The sequence below is a fragment of the Ammospiza caudacuta genome, chromosome 15, assembly GCF_027887145.1.
Source record: "Ammospiza caudacuta isolate bAmmCau1 chromosome 15, bAmmCau1.pri, whole genome shotgun sequence".
NCBI lineage: Eukaryota > Metazoa > Chordata > Aves > Passeriformes > Passerellidae > Ammospiza > Ammospiza caudacuta.
The window spans coordinates 11,697,745-11,721,292 of record NC_080607.1 but is presented as its reverse complement, the minus strand read 5'-3'; the positions used below and the strand labels follow the sequence as shown (position 1 = coordinate 11,721,292).

Genomic DNA, 23,548 nt, shown 5'->3' with positions numbered 1-23,548 from the left:
AAATGGGCAGCAGCCAGCATCCCCTCATCAACACAGCACAGCATGCCAGCAGCCCCAAGATTTGCCCTATTTTGGGCTTCCTGTCCCACAAGGAACAGGCTGATGAGCTCCTCCAACTCTGGCTGTGTCCAGCTGCCCAGCAGAGACCCCTCACAGGCAGCTCTCACTCTGCTCATTGTGCTGCCCCAGTGCTGCCCCAAACAGCCCCTCCTGAGGGAGGAACCCACATACTCCCTGGGCCACCTCCAGAGAGCACAACTCCCATTCTCCCCAAGGGCAGCCCCACAGCCCACGAGGAGTCAGACACCAGGTTTGGCCCTGAGCCTTCACCAGGACACCACAAATCCACGTCCCAGTGGTCTGTCCTGCATTTCCAGCCATTACACATGGAATGGAGCAAGCCAACAGTAAATCAGGGCACAATGAGGTGTGAGATGCTGAAGGAAAGGGCTGGAAGGGAAGTCTGATCCAGCTGAGGCTGTTGAGCACAGCCATAGCACAAATAACAGAAACCACCACTGCAATCAGAATTAGAAATCCAGAAGGCCTGCAAATCACAAACAATACAGCATAATGTTATTGTGTACAGCATCTTTCACACACACTGAATCCCAGAGTGCTTCACAGAATTAAATAATACAAGACAGCAAAGAGTACAAAGGATAAATTACCAAAAGCAGGGCTGTGAATAAATTAAAGCCTTCAGTCACATGTCCAACCACAGAAGGAAGATAAATGTAGGGACAAAGCAAACTGGAAAGCTGGTGAGGAAGGACTGAGAGGCCACAGTGGACAGGAGCAGAGCAGGACAGGCTCCAGGCTGGCAGCAGGTTCAGGACAGGGGAAGTGCTCCATGTGCTGCAGAGCAGTTTTCCAGCTGTGGGTGCATCACCCACATGGCTCACAACCAAGGAACACCAGCTCACCTTCTTCATGACCCTGTGCTGCTCTGCCCCATGCCCTGGGATGGGACCAGCTGCAGATGGGAGTGCCTCTGGCAGAGCCCCTGCCCATCCACACAGCTCTGATGGAGCACACAAAAAGGCATTCCTGCAGTTTAACATGTTACACAGTACCGGATTACATTTCCTAGCTCTCTTCCTTTCAGACAGATGGGGAGATGAGAGAGTAAATACAATAGCACTTGCTTGTAGCCAAATAAAAACATTCAAAACCCACTATCTAAATTTACTTGCACCCAGCCACCACCTAGTACTTATGCAGCTGAATTCCTCCTGCCCCCTTGCATCTAGAGGTGATGGACATCTCCCACACAAAGCCAGGTAAAAGCTCATGTATCTCAAAACAGCTACCAGGGACTGCCTGCATTTTCTGCCCCAACTCCCAGCTGGCAGCAGATCTTTTACAGGCACACAGCCAACTCCAAAAGGGACAGCGACACTGTCTTGGCATGTACTGCAGCCTCTCATCCACTCTGTTCACTCACTGCAAAGGAAAAGGAGAGGTATGGCCGCTCTGAATTGTACAAATCAGTCCAATGTTCTGCTGGGAAGAGGAACAGAAACTGGATGACAACACCTGATACCTTTCCAACAGCATAACCAGTTCTACATAACTGCTTCCATTGTTCTCCCACACCCCCTGACCTCAAACATGTCCTGCCTTCCACTCCACTTCTTCATGCTGTTAAGTTCAAGATGGTACTTCACCCTCCCCGTGGCTTCCCTGCCTCTCAGAGAAGCACATGCCTGTTTTAATCACACTTCTGTCTTAAACAGAGACATCTGCAAAAAAAAAAATCCACCCAGAAAAATCCAGTTAGTGATGGGAGACACCCCCAGGCCTGGACACATCTGACAGGGCTGCCCAGCCAGAGGGCAGGAGGATGGAAGGGAGTGTTCAGGATAATCCACTGGATCCTGCTCTTATGCCTCTCATAGCTTTGCTGCTGAGGATGTCCTGTCCCTTCTGCACGGTCTGTTTGGGACATGCTGCCTGTACCCCATGGCCAGGCACAAACCAAACCACAACTCTGATCCCTTTGGCACCACTGCCACAGAGAAATGTCACCTTCTCAGTATGCCCCAGGGAAGGAGACAGAGCTCCGCAAACTGCCAGGGCAGGGCTGACTGTGCTGCCACTCTCTGTGACTGTGGAGGTGGCCAGTCCGGCTGGGTCTGCAGTTCCCAGAGGCCATGAATGCTCTGGGTGTGGGGAAGTAGCTTTGTTATTCCAGGTCATGTTGATTGGGCTGGAGTTTGGCATCAAGATGATCTGGTACTAACAGACATCTTTCAGGTGTAAGCTGAATGCTTTTGTTTAAGCTGTCTTGGTAACCTAAGTAGGTAGCCATGCTCTGGAGTTCTGGGCAGCTGTGGGAGCTGGGGACTGGAAGGGTGGCACAGGGATGCCCATCAAGCCCTGAAAGAAGCTGCTCAGAGCTGCAGATCTCACAGCAGAGCTCACCTCCCAACAGCTTCCACTTCACCCCATGCTGGAGTGAGCAGGGCTTTGCTGGGCTCACTCACATCATTTGTGCAACACAACCTTCACCACCAGCCTCTCCACCTCTACTCCAGCTTCATATTCACCCTTCCCACTGCAGTCCAACAGTGCTTCTCACCTGGGAAGAGGCAGCATTTAATCCCTCCTCCTCCAGGTGCTCAGTCAGGACCTGTGCTCATGTCTCCTGCAGCTGGCTGGTGCTCTGGAGCTGCAGTCCCCAGCTCTGATTGGGATGCAGACCTTGTACTCCATTTCCCTCTCTTCCTGCTGGCACTGCCTCTTGGTCTGGATGTTACAAGTGACTGTTTAATTTCAACAGCTTTCCCCATGCTCATCTTTCCCATGAATGCGTTTCTCAAGCAGTTTGTTTCACTTTTCCCCTGAACACAACAAGAAGCACATTTTATGCCATGTGTTTTGTTAATAGGGAGCTTTTCAAACACTGTATGAAAAGCTTTTTGTTGTGTTTGTTTTTTCCTCCTTTCCCTTTTGTATTGAAGCAGGTTGTAGTTCTTGCTGTGCTGTTGGAGTCTATAAAATGCCCATGTCCAACACGTGTCTCCAGATTTTGTGAATGCCAAACAAGAATATCTCTGAGAACCTTAAATCCCAAGCAACATCTTCCCAGTGCTGATAAAGCCTGGAATGCACACAATCAGAGCACAGGCTCCCACTGCAGAGAGAGAAACAAAAGGCTCCCATACAAACAGCCTCACACACACAGACAGTCTATCACTGTATTACTTCATACAATGGCTCAGCTGAGAAAAACTGCACTGTGCCCAGAAAACACACAGCTAAAGCCAAAAAGCCAACTGGAAACTAATTTTTTTTTTCTGAAAAGAAACAGTTCCAGTCTTTGATAGGGAAAAAACCCAGGGATGGAATAAAATAAAAAGAACTGGACCTTTAGGAGGGCATTTCCCACACTGGTACCACGGAGGGTTTTGTGCTCCACAGAGGGCTCATAGAGCTGCTTGGCCATGCAGAGCTCAGCACAGCTCCCTGCTCAGGCACTGGTGTCACTGGGAGGGTGTGAGAGACGGGCCCATTCTCTGAGAGATGGGCTGATCTCCAGGGGCCTCCCACAGCCAAGGCAAGCAGCTGCCAGGGGCTCTGCAGGCAGCACAGTGAGCTCTGTGCAGCTGGAGTGAGGCAGTGAGGAGGTGCCTCAGGGACACCCCTTCAACCCTCACATCTTTGTGACAGGTCACTGAGACCCAGTGCAGCTTGTGGGAAGGGATTTGTTCTCAAACCAAGTGGCTGCATCCTGTGGATCACCAGGAAGGCCGGGGAACATCAGCTGGAATGTGCCTCCAGCAGTTGCTTTGGGCAGTGCAGCAGGAGTCACACAGCCTTGTTCCTGCTGGCCTGGGGCTGGAAACAAAAAGCCAAGGGCACCTCCCTTCCCGTTTGGCTAAAAATACCTCCTAAACCTCGTTACTGGCAGCCTGGTGTCAGCAGGACCTGGAAACCCTGACGGAGCTGATTTCTGCTCTGCTGTCTCTGGCAATCCTTGTTCTTTGCTGCCTCAAGGGGAGAGCGCATCTCGCTGTGACAGAAGTGGTGGCTGTCCCTGTTCACAGGCTGAGCCAGCACACAGACCCGAGTCCGGAGAGCAGCCCAGCCCTGCCTCTGCTCCCAGATGAGGAGCAGAAGTTAAAGGGATCCACTGAACTGCAGCATCTTCAAAGGGCTCATACCAACTTCAAGGCACTGAGGATCAAATGCTGGTCGTGCCACCAGGACCAGGTGCTCTCTAATGTGTCAGAGGTGAAGTACAAGTGCTGGCTTCTTGTGACTGAACTTCTGAGCAGCACACTTGAAACGAGAGGGGACTTAGTGCCTCTCCTGCTGACGGGTTAGTGTCACATCCTGGTGCTGCAGGGTGCTGGCATTAATGTCTGTGCACTGCTTTGAAGCTGTTAACAGCTGCCTACGCAGCAAAGTATTTTATTAAATTACCTGGCTAGCCAGAGGACAGGGAAGCAGGAGAGATCCAACTCCACCTTCCTCTTGCATTGGTGCTGCATCAGCACGACCAACAGCAACCTGCAGCTCCACTTGGTACGTGTTAAATGTCTGTGAAGGCTCACCCTGCTGCACTGCCACTGCTCATGACAGCAGGGACTGCAGCACCAGGACTGAAGGGATGGACCACGTCCCACAGGGCAGCAGGGAGGACACAGGATGAGCTACCTGCCTGGGGACAGCTGGAGGCACGACACGCATTTGAATGCATCAGCCCTGACAAGGGAAAACACATGGCAATTCCCAAATGGCAATTCCCAAGCTGCAGCAGATGCCTGGGAGTCCTGTTGGCTGTGTCCTTGTGTCTGAGCACGAGGCATTGCCTTGCCAGCACCGAGCTCACTGCAGGAGAGACTCCCAAAGCGAAGTTTGGGCTCTCACCATCTCATTCCTGCCCAGTACTTGAATCTGCTTCTCTCTGGTCCAAGTCTCCAGTGCCTTCTGTACAGCATTAAGAGCTTCCCTTCACTGCTTTCTTTTGGTCTGTCTGCAAACAATGCAGCAAGCTCCACAGGGAAGCAGCACAAAGAACAAGAAAAAGCAAGAAAAAGAATAGTTCTGTCCCCAAGGTCCCTTTTCTACAATTACAGATCAGAAAGTAAAATCTATGTTCTGCAGCACTGCTAGGAACAGTCAAGTGAAAAAGCACATGTGCACACACAGGTATGTGGGCACACCACTCTCCTGCAGGGTGTGTGCTGACAGACACATGCTCAGGGACAATAAAAAAAGAAATCAGACATGTAGCCTGACTGGAGAGGGACTGGAGAGTCATGGGATGAGGTGAGCAGAGTGTGTTGAGAACACATTCAGCACTCAGCAGCCACTAGTGCAAGTGGTGCAGCACTCACATACACAGTTCCTGGCACACCAATGCTGATTTCAGTCACATTCCCCCCAAAGTCAACTTTGAGCATCCAGCCTTGTGACACAGTACTCTCTGCTAGCTGCCAGGCATCTGTAGATGGCAGCTTTCCATTTGTAAATGCATTTCTGAGCTTTCTAATCATCACAGTCTTTGTTTGCATGAGGATCAGGAGATCCTCCTCACCCCACTATGAAACAGAAACCCACGGCTGCACAGCACTGAGCTCAGTGCCCCAGACAGGCTCTGGGGGACATCACTGAATGCAGCCAGGTGCTGTAGCTGAGCCCTCGGTGGCCTGTCCCCCTCCAGCCCACATCCCCATCCCTGTCCCTCCCTGCAGGGCTGGCTCCCTGCAGAGCTCTCAGTCACAGCCAGTGCTGCTCCCTGGAAGTGAGCGGCCCCGCCGGCACCTGGCACCAGAACACACATTTCAAGGAAATTTTCCACACGTTGAGGATGTTTTCTGAACACCAGATTTCCAACCCAACTGCTTGTGACTCAGGCCAGTTGGCAGGGCCAGAAGGCTGCTTTGTGCCTTAGGTAATAACAATTTAACAAGGTAACAATCTCTTTAGCCACAAATTAAATGGAAATGGGAAATGTCCTGTGCAGATAAGCTGCTGCCTGGATTATGTCCCCTGCCCAAATATAAACTCCTCTGATCTTTGATCCTATGCACACATGCACGCACACAGAGCTGGGCTGCACCTCCCAAGCCTCACCTCATTTCTCACCCTTCACCACCGTCCTCCTGCCACTCCTGCTGTCAGGTGCCACTGCAGATACCTTGCTGTCAGCAGCAAGGACACACAAGCATCACCCAGCCACCTTTCCTGGCACTCCCTTGAGCTCACAAAGCTGTCACCTGTCAGTGACGTATCTGGCACCTGAGACACCGCTGTGCATGGGCTGCCACTCACCTGCCAGCTGCCTGTCCCATGACACACACACTGGCCACCCATACAGCCCTTGCCTCTTTCACCTGCACTCTCCCACCCTCTCTGCCCCAGCCATGAGCCCTCCCAGGCCAGGTGTCCCCTGCAGGTGTCCCCATGCCCTGTGCTGGACTGGCTGATGTGAGGGTGGGATGGTGCTTTACCGGACAGGGTGATTCGCTGTGTCCGGGTCCAGGGCAGTGACCACCCCCACGACAGAGCCCACGTGGGCATCCTCCTGCACCTCCAGCAGGTTGGAGGGGGGCCGGAACTCGGGGGGCTCGTCCACGTCCAGCACTGAGACCCTCACGATGGTCTGGTCCCGAAAGGTGCCCAGGTCCACGAACCGCGGGTCCACGAACTTGTTGAGGGCCTCCACCACCACAGTGTGCACTTTCTTTGACTCGTAGTCAAGAGGCTGGGGAAGAGGGAAGGGAACAGGGTAAGCCACAGCCAGCCCAAGGAGCCCCTCTGCTGCTCCTTCCTTCACCAGAGACATTGGGGCAGCCCTAGAGCCACTAGAGCCACCTGCTCCCAAGCCTGGGCGCTTCTGCTTTGCCCTTCTGCCAGCAGCACCCACACAAAGGGGGCAGGAGGAAGCAGAAGCCTCCATCCCACTCCCCTCAGGGCCCCCAATAGGGTGCCCAAGCTGTGAGCAGCCAGGATTCACTAGGAAGACAGCACAGTGTGTGCTGCACATGAGCGAGTTTTCATCATTAATCACCCTGCTCTTATTTCTACAGGGGAGGCAAGCTGCATACAGTGGCCTTGAAGAACAATCATTCTTTCCTGCCTGCACCAAGTATTTGCTTGATTGTTTTTGCCACCAAAAGCAGATACAGTTAAAGTGCTGCTGGTCAGGTACAGGAATTAGGTAGGCATTTTTCTCCTCTAACAGGTGCTATCAATAACAGCTGTAAGCATTCCTCCCCATAGTCCTATGCATGGTGCCTCCTCTGCACAGCTCACTGCTTCACTGCCACCCCCAAGCCACCCTGGGGGGCTCCAGCAAGCACTCTGTGCTGCTCCTTTTCAGCATTTCCTCTCAGACACAGCCCTGTGCTTTGCCATGCAGGCAGAGCAGAGACAGGTCTCTCCCTGCATCAGCAGGCACAAAAATGCAGCTGCTACTGCTGGAGCAGCACTCAGAGCATTTTCTTCAACTCAGATTCAACAGCAGCAGTCCCCAAAGGAAAGGGTCCTCCTAGGGAGCTGTGCCCTCCCTAGTCAATCACCACTCTCACCTTCTGCACTGTGATGACAGCCTCTTGGGTATTGCTGTCCGTGGTGACTTTGAACATCTCCACCCCTTCCTCATCCTTCACTTGGTATGTCATGTCCGTGTTCTCCCCAACGTCAGAGTCCTCTGCCTTCACCCTCCCGATGGCAGTGCCCACGGGGGCCGTCTCCACAATGCTGAACTGGTACATCTCTGCAGGAGAAATGGGCACCAAGGTCACTGCTCCTGCCTCTGAACTGCCCCCCACCCTCCACACACTTCCCTGGGGCACCTTTGGGCTGGGAGGGCTGCTCAAACCCCACCGTGCCCACAGTCCAGAATGCCCCAAGAGGAGAAGTAAATACAGCCAAAAACAAGGGCTGAAGGAAGATAACTGGGGAGCACTGACATTGCAGGTGCTGTGTGAAGTAAGGGCTGATTTCTCTGCGTGGACACTGCTCTGCAATCAGTGCTCTCTGATTCCTTGCAAAGATTCTTTAGCAATTTCTGATTTCTGGGAGATGCAGTCCAAGAGCTGAGCCTCCCCCAGCTGCAGCCCCTTCCCTGGCCTGCCAGCCTTAAGCTGCTAGAGAGCACTGCAGAGCCCTCACAGCCCACCCCTCACAGCAGCATCACCCCGCACCTTGCCTGGGCAGGGTCCCAGATCAGACACCAGCACCAGGCCACTGGCAGCAGGTTGGAATACAGAGCTGTGCTGTGACAAGGCTGCTGTCCCTGAGCAGTGTCACTGTCCTTGCACTGGGCAAGGGTGTGACAAGGTCTCGCACAGCAGCCAGGAGGGGCCAGGCCAGCAGCCAAGCTCCCAAGGGACAGCAGCATGGTGGACCTTGCTGGCTTCCAGCTGCTTGGAAGGGCTCAGGAAAGGGCTGGGCCTGCTCTCCTGCCATGCAAGCCATGCTTGCTTCCAGGCCCTGCACTGGGGCAGAGATCTGGCACCCAGGCAGGGACACCTCCAGACCCAGGAGCTGTGTGTGCCATGGTTCCTGGTTATTGTCACCCTGGGGTGGCCAGGCTAGCTCAGCCTCAGGTTCCACCCCAGCACCCAGAGGAAGCAGGACATGCTCCAGTGCCCCCCAGGGCAGCAGCACTCACTCTGAGGGAAGCGTGGCGGGTTGTCGTTGACATCAGTGACCACGATGGTGACGGTGGTGGATCCTGAGAGCCCCCCCAGCTGCCCTGCCATGTCTGTGGCACGGATCACCACCTCGTAGCGGTCCTGCGTCTCGCGGTCCAGGTCTGCCACGGCCGTGCGGATCACACCTGCAAACAGCAGCACATGAGCACAGAGCTGTCACAGGGCAGTCACAGAGCCACACACAGCCTGGGGCTGGAAGGGCTTGCTGGAGATTACTTTGGACAAGATCCAGACCTGGATCAGCTGGATCTCCCTCTTCACATGGGGCAGATGCTCCAATATTGCACCAACCTTAAGGGCCTTCCCTGGGCTCACTCTGGTATCCCACAGAATCACATCTGGTGTCAGGTACAGCACTTACATCTCACCAGTGCACAGAAGAAGGCACTGTCACCTCCCTTCACACTGTCCCCAGCCCCAGCCCTGGTGCTGCTGGCCAGCTCTGCTGCAGGAACACACTGCTGGCCACAGCCAGTGCCTGCTGAACCCCTCTGCAAGAGATCATGTCAGCAAAAGCCAACTAAGGGGAGAGAAGGGCACCGAGGGGGAGAAGAACAAGCCCAGGAGGTTGTCAGCCAGCCAGAAACATCCCAAAATTTCTCCTGAAGCCCAGGGATGGCCACAAGCCCAACCTGCTCCCAGCAAGTCTCCTCATGAAGCGTGAAAGAGTCCCAAGTGCTGCTTTTCCTGTGGGCTATTGCAGCTCCCACCGGGTTAAACCCTGGCACAGAGGAGGTCTGTGCTTTCCTCCAGGGTGACTGGGAGCAGGGTGGAAGATCTGTGGAGGTCAGAGGGGGCAGGAGTCACAGGAAGAGAGGACTCATCCTCACCCCCATCCAAATGCGGGGGCTGTGCTGGGGCCAGCCTCGAGGTCTGCTCTGTAAAAACCCAGGCTGAGTCACAAAACCCCTCTGGCACACATCTGCAACAGCCCACTTGTCCTGATCTGCTGAGCAGGAGCCAGGCTTGCTGCAGCACCCCTCACAGAACAGGGGTGCCCCTGCCCAGGCTCCATCTACAACGTGCCATGGCCTGGGCACGGGGGGAATTGTGTGATTTGGAGAATGGAGGTGTGGGCAGCACATTTCTAAAAGTCTGTCTGCACAAAACCCCTTAATTACAAGTGTCCTTCTAAGTTAAGGAGACCAGAGGCAACAAAACACATGCTCTGTGTCAGAGAATGCACTGGAGCTTAACAAAATGAATGGTGTGGTAGTACTTCTTACAAAAGTAACTCTCTTAAAACCTATGTTTATAGGTCTCCAGTATTCATCTGGGATTGGGGAAATGGTCAGGACTAAAATATAAAGGAATGTAAAGCAAGAAACAAAGAGCAGTAAAAGCCTGAAAACTCAGTGCATGGCAGAAATTATCTGTCACCCACGACTGTTTCATTTAAATGGAAACAAAGTAGGGGGAAAAAATTGAGGATGAAAGAAGGAAAGAAAAGACTCTGGTCTGAAGTGGCAGCAGAGTCAGGAAGGAAGGAGTGCTACATGGATACAAGGTCATCAGCACCACATTCCAGTCCCACTGTACCAGCAGCAGCCCATAATAGACAGGAATCATCTTAAAATCCCTTCCAGCTCAGTTCTTTAACATTCCCACAGATTTAGACATTGGTTTATGTTTTTGTAAATCCTCTCTCTTCCAGCGTTTTCTGTTTAACTATCAGCTTTACCTCCTCCTACTGTGAACTGCAAATTCATCTCTGCTTTGTTTCACCACTAATCCTGCCTGGTGCTAGGGACAGACTGGAGGAGGCTGCTGGAAAGGGTCCCCAGTGAGAGGTCTGACCCAGGGGGAACAGGGAGCTCCCCTCTTGCTGAACAAACAGCAGAGAACCATCCGGTGGTCTGAGCACCTTGCAATCCATTTGCTGATGTGCAGCACATCGAGCAGTGCTGGAGCATCAAAGGTCCAAGCAGAGGGGGAGCTGAGTTCCAGCAGGCTGTAAGGAGCCAAGGTATGGTACATGGATAGAGCCCAAGGCTACCAGGTATCTTTAATCCACAGCCAGCAGGTTTCCAGTTTTCCCATTCATGTGTCTGCTGTGGCCTTGGGCATCTCCAGACCAGGGCTCAGCCAGAAATGCCACTGAGCTGGGAGGATGAAATTCCTCGCCCTTTGCATGACATTACAGGTGCAGGCAAAACTGTTCAGGAGACATTTATCACTCCTTCCTTTGTGAAACTAGCAATTATCCCAATGATTAGCATTGTTAGGATTTATTATAAAGACATAACCACCATTTCAGATCGTTGCCATTCTCCAGCTCTCATGGATGGGCACAATTATCACCCAGCCTGCCTTGTCCCTCTGTCACTTCAGGTTCTGTAATTACCCGGACTCTCCTGCCTTCAGCCCCATAGATGAGGGAGCAGGTCTGAACTCAGATCAGGTAGGACTGTTAATCACTGCAGAAACAAACCCTTGGTAGTGGCTGCACCACCAGGATGTCCTGATCCAACACAGAGGTTGTAAACCTCCCCATTGATACGGGCTCTCAGAGGAGACTGTGCTGTTATCCCTGGGGTAGCTTGGTCCATTAATCAATTGTATTGGGTCTGGGTGCTATTAGCACCTTGAGGGGTTGCTCTCAGTCTAGAGGTGTGGTCTAATTTTTGTAGGTTTTGTTTTACTCCAAGGTCGCCCCAACCATAAGCAGACCAGTGGTTTATGAGTGAGTGAAGCCAGGATAGGCACAATTATCACCCAGCCTCCTTTGTCCCTCTGTCACTTCAGGTTCTGTAATTACCTGGACCCTCCTGCCTTCAGCCCCACAGATAAGGGAGCAGGTGATTATCCTGTGAGGGGGCCCAGGGTGTGCTCTGACCCCCTCATTCACCTGCTCTGCTCAGAGGGAGCTGTTCAGACCCTCACACAGAGAGGCAGAGGGGATGCAGGAAATGAGGGAAGGACCCATCCCAGCACGGATGGCACCCTCCCACTTGGGCCAGCCCTGCACAAAGCCACAGGGCTCAGGGGCCAGGCCAGCTGCTCGTGCTGACAGGCCCCTCCTGCCACCCCACCGTGAATACAAAACCCTTATTTCTGGGCAAGCACTGTCTCATTGAAATTTAAGCAATTCTGTTAATTAACGGGGTCTGAAGCATTTTATAATGAAAATGATTCATGTCAGCACAATAGTGATGAATTGGGATGAGAGGGAAAAAGCTCATGCATTCACCAAGGCTGTAATGACTTAACTGAGCTGCTCGTAATGATATAGCTCATAATATGCCATGCAGGATGGGAGGAAAGTGCTCAGGCACTTCCCAGAACACCTCCAAGGTCACTCGTCCCAACAGGGAGCAAGTCCAGGCTGTTTGGCACAGGCAGAGTGGGGCCAATGTCCCCAGCCACCTCCTGTTCCTCCAGCAGCACAAGGCAGACAAAATCTCTGCCTGTGGTAGGGGTGGAGACTGATCAGAAACTCCCTCTCATGTTGTGGTGTGCCCAGTCCATCTTGGAAAGGGGGGATCTGCTGCAGACAGACTGCCAGACCTCCAGGAGCCCATCAGGACTGTCCCTGGGATGCTATTCCCAAATGGCACGGGCCACACCAGGCCACCAGCCCGAGTCAGGCTGGCTTTGTCTCCTAGGCTGAGGCACCTCTCACCATTTGCTGATGGCTGTGGCAGATCAGGGTCTCCACACGTGCTCCACATCCCTGTGGCACTAAGGGCACTGCCTCAAACACTTACCAGCAGCAAACCCACATGGTCCCATCCTCCAGAGCCAAGATAGCTCCCAAAACCTGACCCCCAGGGACTCTGCAAAGGAGCTGCAAGGGATGGAGACACAGACTTTCCTTCCTCAAGGCTGTACAGAGAGCACAGAAAAGCCATTGCTATCATCTCCCAAGATTCACCTTCTTTCCAGCTGGAAAAACTGACAAACCTTGTCTTTCCCAGACACTGCTAACAAAGCAAGAACAACCTCGAGCTCAGGCTTGTCTGCCCCATTCTTGTCACTATCTGTTACAGCTGAATAATGTGGACACGTGGTGGCATACCCTCTGGTACAAGGCACATGTGGCTTTCCAGCATGATCTAGATTAATCAGTATAATTACCAGGCAAGGGGACACTTAGAGCATCACATAAATACCACAGAATCTGCTCCAACAGCAGACTCTCTTTGGGTGACAAAAACAAAGCAGGACAAAGCACTCAGCAGGTAATTGCCTTCCAGGAATCCCATCATGATGGCCTTTGCTCTGCTCTCAGGTGCCTCTAGGTCAGATGTCCACATCCTCAGAGGCTGCCTGGACAAGGCACCTTCCAGCTGAGGGCAGGAGGAGCAACAAGCCAGAAAGTCAGGAAGTAACAAACAGGGACCTATCCTGAGGAGGCTCCTGATCCATCACAGCTCAAAGCAGGCAGTCCTCAAAGGCAGATGAGATTAACCTGGGCCATAAAGAGTCAAGCTTTTAGTATCTCCAGGGATGGAAGTGCCACCATCATGGTGACAATTCTTGTCTTCCTGCCATTTGGGTCTCTTTCGTGTGCATGCCTGAGAAGAATCTGGGTCTGTCCCCTCTATCCATGCCTGAGAAGAATCTGGGTCTGTCTCCTCTATCTCTCTCTCCTATTTAGCTGGCTAAAGCAGATTAATTTCTGCCAGCAGCCTGGTCAGTCAGATCAAACCCATCTCTGCCTCAGGCCAGGAATGGCAAGGCACCTGCCAAACTGACTGCAATTCCTCACCTGTGCCCTCACCTGCCTGCAGGGACACAGAAATACCAATATATCTGCCAAGACACCAGTCCTGCTGGAAGCACACATCCTGGAGGAGGTCAGCCCTTGCAGAAGAGGTCTTGGCTCTGAGAACCAGCACTTCAGTCTCCCTCCAGCCCCCATCCTGTCCTTCAGCTCAGCACAATTTGAGAGGAAGAAGCTAAAGGTGCTCTGAGTGAAATACAAGGCACAAAGGGTCAGGAGGTTCAGGAAGCACCTAACAAGGGCTTGTTCCAGGCTGCAATCAGCCTTGCCCATGCCAGTGCAGAGCCAGCACACTCACCCTTCCTTTGTCCCTTCTTTTAGCAGCTAAGTCCCTCATCACTTAACATTAATTCCCTCAGCACATTAGTAGATACACTCTAATTTCCTCAAGATGACCAAACATACAATTTGGTCCCAAATCAACTGAAGTTCCTGCACAGTCTCAGAAAAGGGCTGTTAATGTTCAATCTCACTGACAAGAGGAATCCCCTTAAATAGATGTGGCTTCTCTGCAGCCTCTCGTGCCTTACACTCAGCGTCCCTTGTGCCTGTGCACAGCTCTGGTGGATAAGGGACAGGGATGGGGCACAGACCTGCATAACCTCTGGGCACACAGAGACACACATCTGTGTTTCCAGGCACCAAGGAGTGTTTTTAACAAACTGGCAAGAGCAGCAGAGAAATGTGTCTGCCTCCCACCACCCCATCACACACACTAACAGCTCAGTGTGCAGCAGGCTCCCAGCCACAGCTCCTCTCCCAGCCCAGCCTCGCTGCCCCAGGACCAGGCAGGTCTGTCTCCAAACACAGCAAGGCTGGCAGGTAGGGCTGAAATAACTGAGAACTACACACAAATAACCATCAGCTTCATCCCAGCAGACCAGTATCTCCATTCTCCCTGGCATAAAAAGTTCCAAGCCCTTATGGCTCAGTCTTTAAATCAGGACACAGGCTCTAGAACTCAGGAGCTGGTTTAAGTCATCACAAATGCCAGACTGCATTTCAAATACCTTCTGAGTTCTGCCTTTTCCCTGCATTCAGCAGTGACAGATTTGAAGAACAACCTCTTCCTTACGGTAAAGAGCCAGGCTCCCATGCACAGCCCCAAACTGACAAGCTGGCTTTTAAGGAGGCAAACATAATGAAACCTATGGTGTTCCATGCTGTGGTTGCTCTATCACACTCAATATCCCTACAAAAGGATGAACAAGGCTGCTGGAAACAGGGACAGCAGGCTGTGGGGTGTTGAGCAGCTTCAGGCTCCCTCGCAAGGAAGGGATCACAGGCAGCAGTGAGTCTCCAGCCACACTGCCAGGGATGAGAGAGGGCACTGCAAAGGACAGGGGAGCAGACACGAGCTGCCTGCCAAAAGAGAGATTTGCCCCTATAAAGGTGAATAATCTGCAGTGGTACAGAGAATGCAGGGTGGTATCAAGCAGCAGCCCATGGATTTAAATGCACAAATTTCTCCTCTCGTGTAAATGCACTCAGAGAGCCCACACTCAGGTGCACATCTCCATATTGGAAAAGAATAAGCTTGAAAGATCTTGGTGAGGATGGGATTTCTGGAGCTGCCACTAAACCTCCCACCCTGTGTAACTTTGGGAGAGCTGGGCTTGTGGCCCAGCAGCAGCGAGGGGGATTCTGCTGTCAGATCAGTGCTCTCACCCAGAGCCAACACCCAGCACAGCAGCAGAAGAGGCTGTTCCCCCTGGAAGCAGCAAGGCAGAGCTGTGTGCTGGTTGCTGTGAGAGCACAGCCTCCTGAGCAGATCAGGGCAGCCACAGCACGGGCACTGCTGCTCACCTGCTGCAAGGAGCAAAGATTGCCTGCACCCTGTCTGAGAGAGGAAGGCAGCACAAAGCTCACAAAGCTTAATGCCTGCAGGCTCTTGCAACAAGCCATGGGGATATTCTTACAGCTGGCAAGAAAACCTTGCCTCAAAGGCTTATGCATATAAAGCTCCCCACTCACACAAAAAGAAAGCCAGCCTTGACCTCCAGCACACACAGGTGAAGTTCTTGAACCTGATTTGGTGTACACAACACAAGTTTCAGTCTCTGAAACTAATCTCAAAGCATGAGAGTGGCTGCTGTATATGAAAGAAAGAAAAGCTCGTGTGCATCAGCTGTGCTTTCTCTTCACCACCATTCAATTCTGGAATCTTCCTGCAGCATAAATGCCATCCTGCTGCTCCCACTATTCCAGCATTTAGATGCTTGTCTCCCTCCAAAGAGACCCGAGGTGCTACAGGCACTCAGGGCTTACTGAGTGGCAGGACTTGGCACAGCACAGCAGCCAGACAGTTTGGGTTTGCCTCTGAAAGGTCCATTGAATACAAAATCCCAGCTGAAAACTACAGCTGCAAACATCCATGAACAGGAGACAAAGTCAGCTACACATGGTCCATGTTCATGTACACAGGCATGGAAACCACTTTTGTACCTGTGCTATGAGGGAGGGTGTGAAAAGAGCACAAGGCAAGGGGGGAAGAGAGAACCTGTGCTGGAAGGAGTCAGGGCTGAGGTGCTGTGCAAGGCAGCACATGCATGCATGCACCTGCAAGAAACAGCAGAGAAGGAGGTCAAAACCAAAAATGGAAATCAAATTGTTCTTCATTATCATATATTATAAGAAATGTAACATGCCAAGTTTTTATGGTTCTTTTTATGGCCATTAATAACAATGGTGGCTCTGAGAGCTGCGCTGCTGCTATGGATAATTAAATCTTATGCTCGGGGCAGAAGCTGGGCCACCTCGGGCAATCAGACTTGGATTCCCCTGTGCAGCATAAAGTCTTGTTCTAACAGAATGAGGGTGGGAGCAGGTTGGTGTGTGTTTGGATGGATATGATGACACTTTGTGCCCCCACAGCACTGCAGCCACAACTTGAGGGGCTGATGGGCAGAGCTGCAGCCCTGCAGTGCTGGGGAGGCAGCTGCCACAGGCCATTTGCAGCTCAGGGACCCCAGAGTCAGCCCCAACACCTGTGTTAGCAGCCAGATATCCTGCAAGCAGACATGCTCAAGAGGGGCTGGAGTCTTCTGCAGACTGTCAGCAATTTTGCCTTTGTGAAACACAAGCAAGTAAAACAGTAAATCAACCCCCCAGTGTATGAAACAGCCAGCTTGAGAATTAAGATACAAAAAGTCAAGGAATCAAGAAGCTTGGATTCCCAGAGTGACATTAATTCTCACCACAGTCCCACAGGGCACATTTTAGTTTATGCCTTAATACAGAGCATTAATGTGGCAGGAAGCTGAGCCTCTGCACGTCCTGGCTTGTGCATTGGCTCCCAGTGGTCCCTCTCCATTCCAGCAGCCAGACTTCACTCACACAAAGCTGTCTCACATTAGCAGGATCTCACGTGCACCTGAATTTTCAGTGGTTAGCCTATTGTTCCTACACACACAATATAAAACAAAGCAAATCTGGCAGAGAAGAGAGCCCAGGTGCAACAGCTCCTGAGCAAGGCGTGGGTACAGCCCCAGCCTGCTGCTTGTGCCCTCTCCCCCCTGCACCAACCTCAGTCCAGACAGAGGCATTTCCCAGCACAGGCCACAGTGTCAGGAGTGTGCAGGAACTCCCAAACCCCCAAATCTGAGCATTCCTTCAGCAGCAGCTGGGCTGGTGGCAGAGCCAGGGCTGGGCCCAGCTTCTCCATGTGCACCAGAGCACTGTCAGGAGCTGGAGGGTTTCTTGCAGGTGCAGAGGCTCAGGCACACAGACCTTCTTCACACTTACACCAGCATCTCCAAACAAATCCCAGCCTTAGAAAATATCAGCACAGACACAGATCAGCCTGACAGAAACTTGGGACTCCAGCCCAGTTCATGCCACTGTGGTTCAGCAATAGGGTGGGGAGGACTTTGCTGTCCAGTTTTCCAGCACAAGCTGCAGCTCCTCAGCCTGCTTGTCCTTTGACAAATTTTCCTTAAACTACAGGGCACTTTACTGCATGCTTTGTGCCTTAAATATCCCTTATTAGCATTTGAGTGTCTTCCCTTCTTAGCAAGCTTGTGAGGCTCTCATTAAGGGTAATGAGAGTCAAACTCCTGGGAGGCAAGGAGAATATATACCCCAACATCTCCTGGTTATGGTCTACTCTAACCAGTATGTCAGAGCATCATCTGCCAGGGATTTATTACAGAGGCATTTTACAACAGGCTCTATTATAAGTTATTAAGGAATGGAGCAGCTTCTACTGTTCTTTCATTAAATATTAATAGAACATTTATAAACCTATCCTTAATTTAAAGTGTTACCTTTAATCAAAGCCCTGGTGATAATGATGCAGCCTTTGGTAAGGCCCCTTTGGTAGTATTTAAACCTTCTCCACTGAAGTTTTATGTGCCTGTGGGGGCATTCCTGCTCCAGGCAGAGAGGAGCTCTGGCCAGTGCAGGTGCAGACCAGGCACTCTGGTCATGCAGCTGCAGATCCTGCTGCAGGCAGGGCATGGAGCTGGGCAGCAGCTTCCTCTGCAACAGCCCTGCCAGCAGCATCCAGCACCAGTGGCCAGCAGGGAGGCACAGATGTGGCTCACAGCCATGTGGGATGTCGTGGCCCAGCCCAGCTGGGTGCTGCTCACCTGTTTTGCTGTCCACAGTGAAGTGCTGCTCCCCCTCCAGCACGCTGTAGACCACCCTGGCACTGCTCCCGTAGGTGGGGTCGTCGGCATCAGAGGCCATCACCTGCATCACAGAGGTGCCTGCAGCAGGGACAAGGAGGGAAAGAGAAAGTCAGGCAGGAATTTAGAAGAGCAGCACAGACCTCAGAGCAGGGCCCAACACTGATTGCTTGCACATGATGAGGGGAAGGAGAACAGCTGGGTGCAAATGCAGCATCACCTCCCCACCAACACCTGAGAGCCAGGACTCCAGACACAAATGTCTCTGGTGTGCTGCAGAGTGGCAGCAGGGACAGGATCCTGGAGCAGGACCTGCTCTCCAGGAGATCACTGCTCTGATCAGATGGGAGCTTTCCCCCAGTAGCTTTCTACTGGACCACGTGGGGATGTCATACTGGCACGTGCCCTCCTGTCAGCACAGAGTGAGTGACAAGGTCACCTCCAGCACAGAGGGACCACCCAGCTGGGGCCTGACCCACACTGCAGCAGGCAGACCTGCCCAGGGACAGCAGCCTGAGGAGAGGAAAGGCTTTCACTCACCCAGACATAGCACCAGGTCCTCATGCTCTACACGTAGTAGGGCAGGAGGACTATAAATTGGATAAAAGTCCATCAAATGTCTGCAATTAAGTTATTGATTTTCAAGGCTGCCTCATTAAACTGGGTACTTCACTCCAACTGTCCCTGTGATGGCTTTAATTTGACATCATGTTCAATTTAACAAAAGCAGGACCCAGGACATGAGGGTGGGGGCAGGAGCAAAGGGGCTGAGATGCAGAGAGACAACAGAAGGGAGAAAGGAAGGGAAGCCTACCCCTGCCTAGAGACACCTTGAGAGAGGAGGTGGTGTGACCAAAGCACTCTGAGGACAGGCTAACATGTTCCATCTCCAGCACCAGATTTGGTTCATCCCTGCCCAGAGGTCAAGCACTGGCAGCAGTCAGACAAAAGCAGCCTCTGTTCCTCTGTTCCTGTGTCACAGGAGGCAGATATGGAGCTGAAACTATCCAGAGGAGGAAGAGGAGCTTCAGTCCCTGGTGCCTTCCTCCTCATCCAAGCCCAGAGGCTGCAGGCAAGGCAGGGATTTCCTGCACCAGCCCTGCCCAGACTCAGGCAGGAGATGAGGCAGCACAGCACAGTGCTGCTGTGAGCAGCTGGGATGCACAGGCTCCCCCTGTCCAGTTCACTCTGATCTCCTGGAAAGGGTGTTCACTGAGGGAAACGAGCAGTTACCATGGTTGCTTTTCATTCTCCTTGGCAGCCTTCTCAGAGCTGCAGCTCTGCTGATAACAGGAGAATCCCCCTCATCAGTCTTCAGCAACAAGCTAGTTTGAGTCAACTTATTTATGCTTTGCTGTCTCCAGTGGAGTTATGGTGCATCCCTGCCAGGCACGTCCAGATTTTACACCACGGCAACACTGGCTCTCTGCCTGGCAAACAACTGTTCAAGAAATACTATTGCTGCATTTCCTCCTCCTCTCCCTGCCATAACACAGCTCCTTCAGGCAGGTATGAGCCAAGGCACATCACTCCCACACCAGCCCTGCACATTCCCCCGGGCAGCCTGGCACGCTCCCTCGGGAAGCTTCTGATCAGAAGGCAAAAACAGGGACCAGAGGAGGGAGATGACACCAGGGTCTCCAACATCCTTCTCCCAGCTGCAGGAGAGAAGCCTCCTAGGGATGCTGGAGGTGCCAAAGTCTGAGGATCATAGCAAGCAGTACCTGCCTGTGATGGTGTTCACAGGGGTCTCAGACTGAGGGAAGAGACGAGGATCTGACTCCATGTTTCAGAAGGCTGATTTATTATTTTATGATATATATTACATTAAAACTATACTAAAGAATAGAAAAAAGGATTCCATCAGAAGACTAGCTAAGAATAGCATAATAAAGAATGATAACAAAGGCTTGTGGCTTGGACTCTCTGCCCAAGCCAGCTGACTGTGATTGGCGAATGATTAGAAACAACCAACATGGACCAATCAAAGATCCACCTGTTGCATTCCACAGCAGCAGATAATCAATGTTTACATTTTGTTCTTGAGGCCTCTCAGCTTCCCAGGAGGAAAAATCCTAAGGAAAGGATTTTTCATAAAAGATGTCTGTGACACCTGCCCCTGGGAACAAGGGAGGGCACAGCCTGGCAGCAATCAGCTGAGAGCCCAGTGCCCACAGTAGCACCACTCCTGCCCCTGCAGCACAGGCAGACCCTGCTGGCTTTGCACAAACATCTTTCACCCCAAGAACCACTTGTTCCTGCTGAGGGTTAGGAGATTCAACCCTCACCCACAGGGACACAAGCCCATCAGTTTATTTCCCTGCCCTTGCCCTGTACACCCTGTGTCAGGACTGCACATTTGCAGACAGAGCAGGTGCCCCAAGGACCACACCACAGCCTCCTGCTCCAGCCCTGTTTGTGCAGTCATCCCAAGGCAGGGATCAGGAGAGGCAGGCTGGCCACTAAATGTTTGCACCAGACTCTGCATCTCAAGATGCATTCATTCAATTGCACAACTCACCTCCTAATCCATCCCTGTCAGGCACAGCTGTACTCTCTGTGTTCCAGAATTTACCTGGATGCTGCCAAGCTGCAGAGTCTGAAGAGGAGGCAGGACTGTGCCCACCCAGAGCATGGTTTGTGTCACCATTCCAAGCCATGCCCTGGATAGGTGAGGGAGGCTGCTGCTCTCAGGTTTCCTGTGCCAGCACTGAAAGCTCCTGGCCCACACCTGCTGGGCACTCCCAAGAACTGGAAAAACAGGGCAGCAGCTCCAGCTCCAGGTGCCAGGGGGAAGCCCCACGTTTGGGACCAGAGTTTTCTGCTCAAGGGCAAGGGAAACCAAGCAGCATTGCAGCAAGACACCTTCACTCAGAGGCAGAGAGGGGCCCCAGTGCCCTTGGGCTGCAGCCAGCAATGCCAGAGGTGATGAAGGCTCTGCCCTTCCCCACCTGCCCTCACAGCATCTCATTAACAAAAGAGCAACATCAGCCAGGTAGGGTGCACTGACCCCTTTTTGTGCCTTGACTTCTTGTCTGCAAAGATACCTGCTCAAGGTCACCTAAAGGGGATCAGGAATTTATTAGTTTAACTTTCCAGCACCCTCCCCTAGCCTCCATTTATCCCCTTCCCACCCTTCCCTGTCCATGTGAAGAGCAGTGGTATTCAATTTCAGCTGAACCTGGTCCCCTCCTTCCTGCAGAGACAAGCTTTCCCTGGCTCCCACCCTGCTCCAATATTAGTGCCTGCTCTCCAAGCACAGCACTGCCCACAGCAAGTACAGAATGTACAGCTTTTATTTAGTTTTCTGGCACATGCCTTAGCCATAAAAGATACACTAAATAAAATCTAAACATCCATCATGTACTCTATCACCCGCCTCCCATAACCAAGGAGCCTGAGCCCATATCCAGAGAGATAATTAGACATGTAAAATGAGATAAGACCTTGGTTCCTCCCCCAACAAGCTCACTCCACAGATCAGAGGAAACCAACAATGTTACATAAAAATTAACAGGTCAGAATTCATCTCTAATTCTCCCTCTGCAACGGTGAGCTCTGACACAGCAGATCAAACAAACCCTGATTTCCTCCAGAAGGAAGGGAGAGCAAGACCCTCACTTCCCTCAGCCTAGCTGGCTGTGGCTGCCAGCCATCCTCTGTCCCCATGGGCCCTGCTTGGGCTGTCCCCATTCCTCACCCTGAGCCATCCTGGAGATGTGCCAGGGCCAGCAGCCAGCCCTGAGCTCTGCCAGCAGCATCCCTGCTCTGCTGTGAGCAGGGTCAGCAGGGCAAGAGGGGCTGCCCACGCCCAGAGGTGCCCGTGATGCCCCACTGAGCTGTTTGTGGGGGTCCCCAGAAAGAGATGAGAGATGAGAATCTGACTCCATGTTCTCAGAAGGTTGAGAATTATTATTATATTATATTATATTATATTATATTATATTATATTATATTATATTAATTATAGTATATTAATTACATTGTATTGATTATATAAATTCTATTCTATTTTAGAATGCTATACTAAAACTATACCAAAGAAAGAGAAGGATACAGACAGAAGGCTTAACAAGAATGAATAATAAAAACTTGTGACTGACGCAGAGAGTCCGACACAGCTGGCTGTGATTGGTTATGAAATAAAAACGATTCACATGTTTGGATAAGCAATCTCCAGACCACATTCCAGAGTAGTAAAACATGCAGAAGCTGAGGCTTCTCACCTTCCCAGGAGAAGAAATCCTGGCGAAGGGATTTTTCAGAAAATACCACGCTGATATTTTCCCTGCAGGAGCTGTGTCTCTGCAGGGTCCCTCCCCTGAGGGCAGCCCCCAGAGCCACCCTGCCATGCTGAGTGTCCCCAGGGCTGGCAGGGCACAGCAGCCCAGCCCAGTGCCCTGCATGGCATGGATGGGCTCTGCAGGGCACCTTTGCAATGCCAATGCAGGCCTGTCCTGGCACCTGTGGCTGCCTTCCCACAGGACCCAGAGCCTCTGGGGCCATCCCTGCATGAAAAGGCTGAGAGCTCCAGGCCACTTGCTATGCCACTCACTGCAAACACGTTCAGCTAAAAGAAATGTTGACAGGCAAACTCCAAACACATCCACGAGCAGAGAGGCCCTGCACTGAATCCACAAGGAGGTGCCTGGGACCTGTCACTTCCCCAGGGACAGAAGCACAGCCAGGCTCTGGGCAGGCAAAGAGGCAAATGAGCAGCAGGGAAAACCAGCACTTGCTAAACTTGGCTGTCTCTCCTCATGGCAGCATTCACCGTTCTGTGGTGAAACCAGGAGCATCCAGATGCTCTCCAGACCAGCTCTGGGGCTCAGTTGCCACCTGCAGAGAGCAGGGACACTTTCTGGGCATGCTGAGAGCCCTTTCTGTGGGATCTGGCCAGCTCCAGGACAGCACTAGGGCACTCCAGCCCTGCAGAACATCAGGGGCCCTGCAAGGAGTGCTGTGTCATGCAAAGCCATATTCCCTGGTCTGATGCCAGCGTGCAGCACTCCCATCCCAGGTGCCTGGGTGCCATGGGGCAGGAGGGAGTTTATAAACAATGCAATTTACAGCTTTTCTCTGGCCCCAAACACCTGCAGTGGCTGATGCACCCCAGACACATTCAGGCAGGACACCAGAGAAAAAAAGAACTGGAGTAGCTTCAAAATTACTGGAGCAGAAGTGAGTTTCTTGCAATCTTGTGAACATCCTGACTTGGTAGAAAGCCAGGCCCAGAGGAGATTCACTGCACAGCCCTGTCACCCCACAGGACAAGCCCCAGGGCAGTAACCAGGGTGCAATTGCTCCAATCTGCTACTCTGAAACTTCTTTTGGGGTATCTGGCCAGAGAAAGGCACTGCACAAAGCACACCAGCCCCTGGAATGGAGCAGATAAACGTGGTGCCATGGGGAGCAAACCACAGCATCCCATAGAGGGGCTGAAGTCCCTGAGGGGCTGGATGAGATCCCCACCTGGGCAGAGCAGTGTTTGAGCCTGTCCTGTGACCCAGAGCACAGTG

At 52.2% G+C, this 23,548-nt stretch overlaps 1 protein-coding gene across 1 annotated transcript in view; it reads right to left on the bottom strand.

Annotated features, from left to right (window-relative positions):
- CDH22 (cadherin 22) overlaps positions 1-23,548 on the bottom strand; it is a 52,511-nt gene that overhangs the window by 19,736 nt on the left and 9,227 nt on the right. Inside the window, exons 3-6 of the mRNA XM_058814967.1 lie at positions 17,991-18,110; positions 8,633-8,800; positions 7,545-7,732; positions 6,465-6,718 (exon numbers count right to left, since the gene is read on the bottom strand). Coding sequence (XP_058670950.1) covers positions 6,465-6,718; positions 7,545-7,732; positions 8,633-8,800; positions 17,991-18,110 — 730 coding nt within the window. The remainder of the gene's footprint in view (positions 1-6,464; positions 6,719-7,544; positions 7,733-8,632; positions 8,801-17,990; positions 18,111-23,548) is intronic.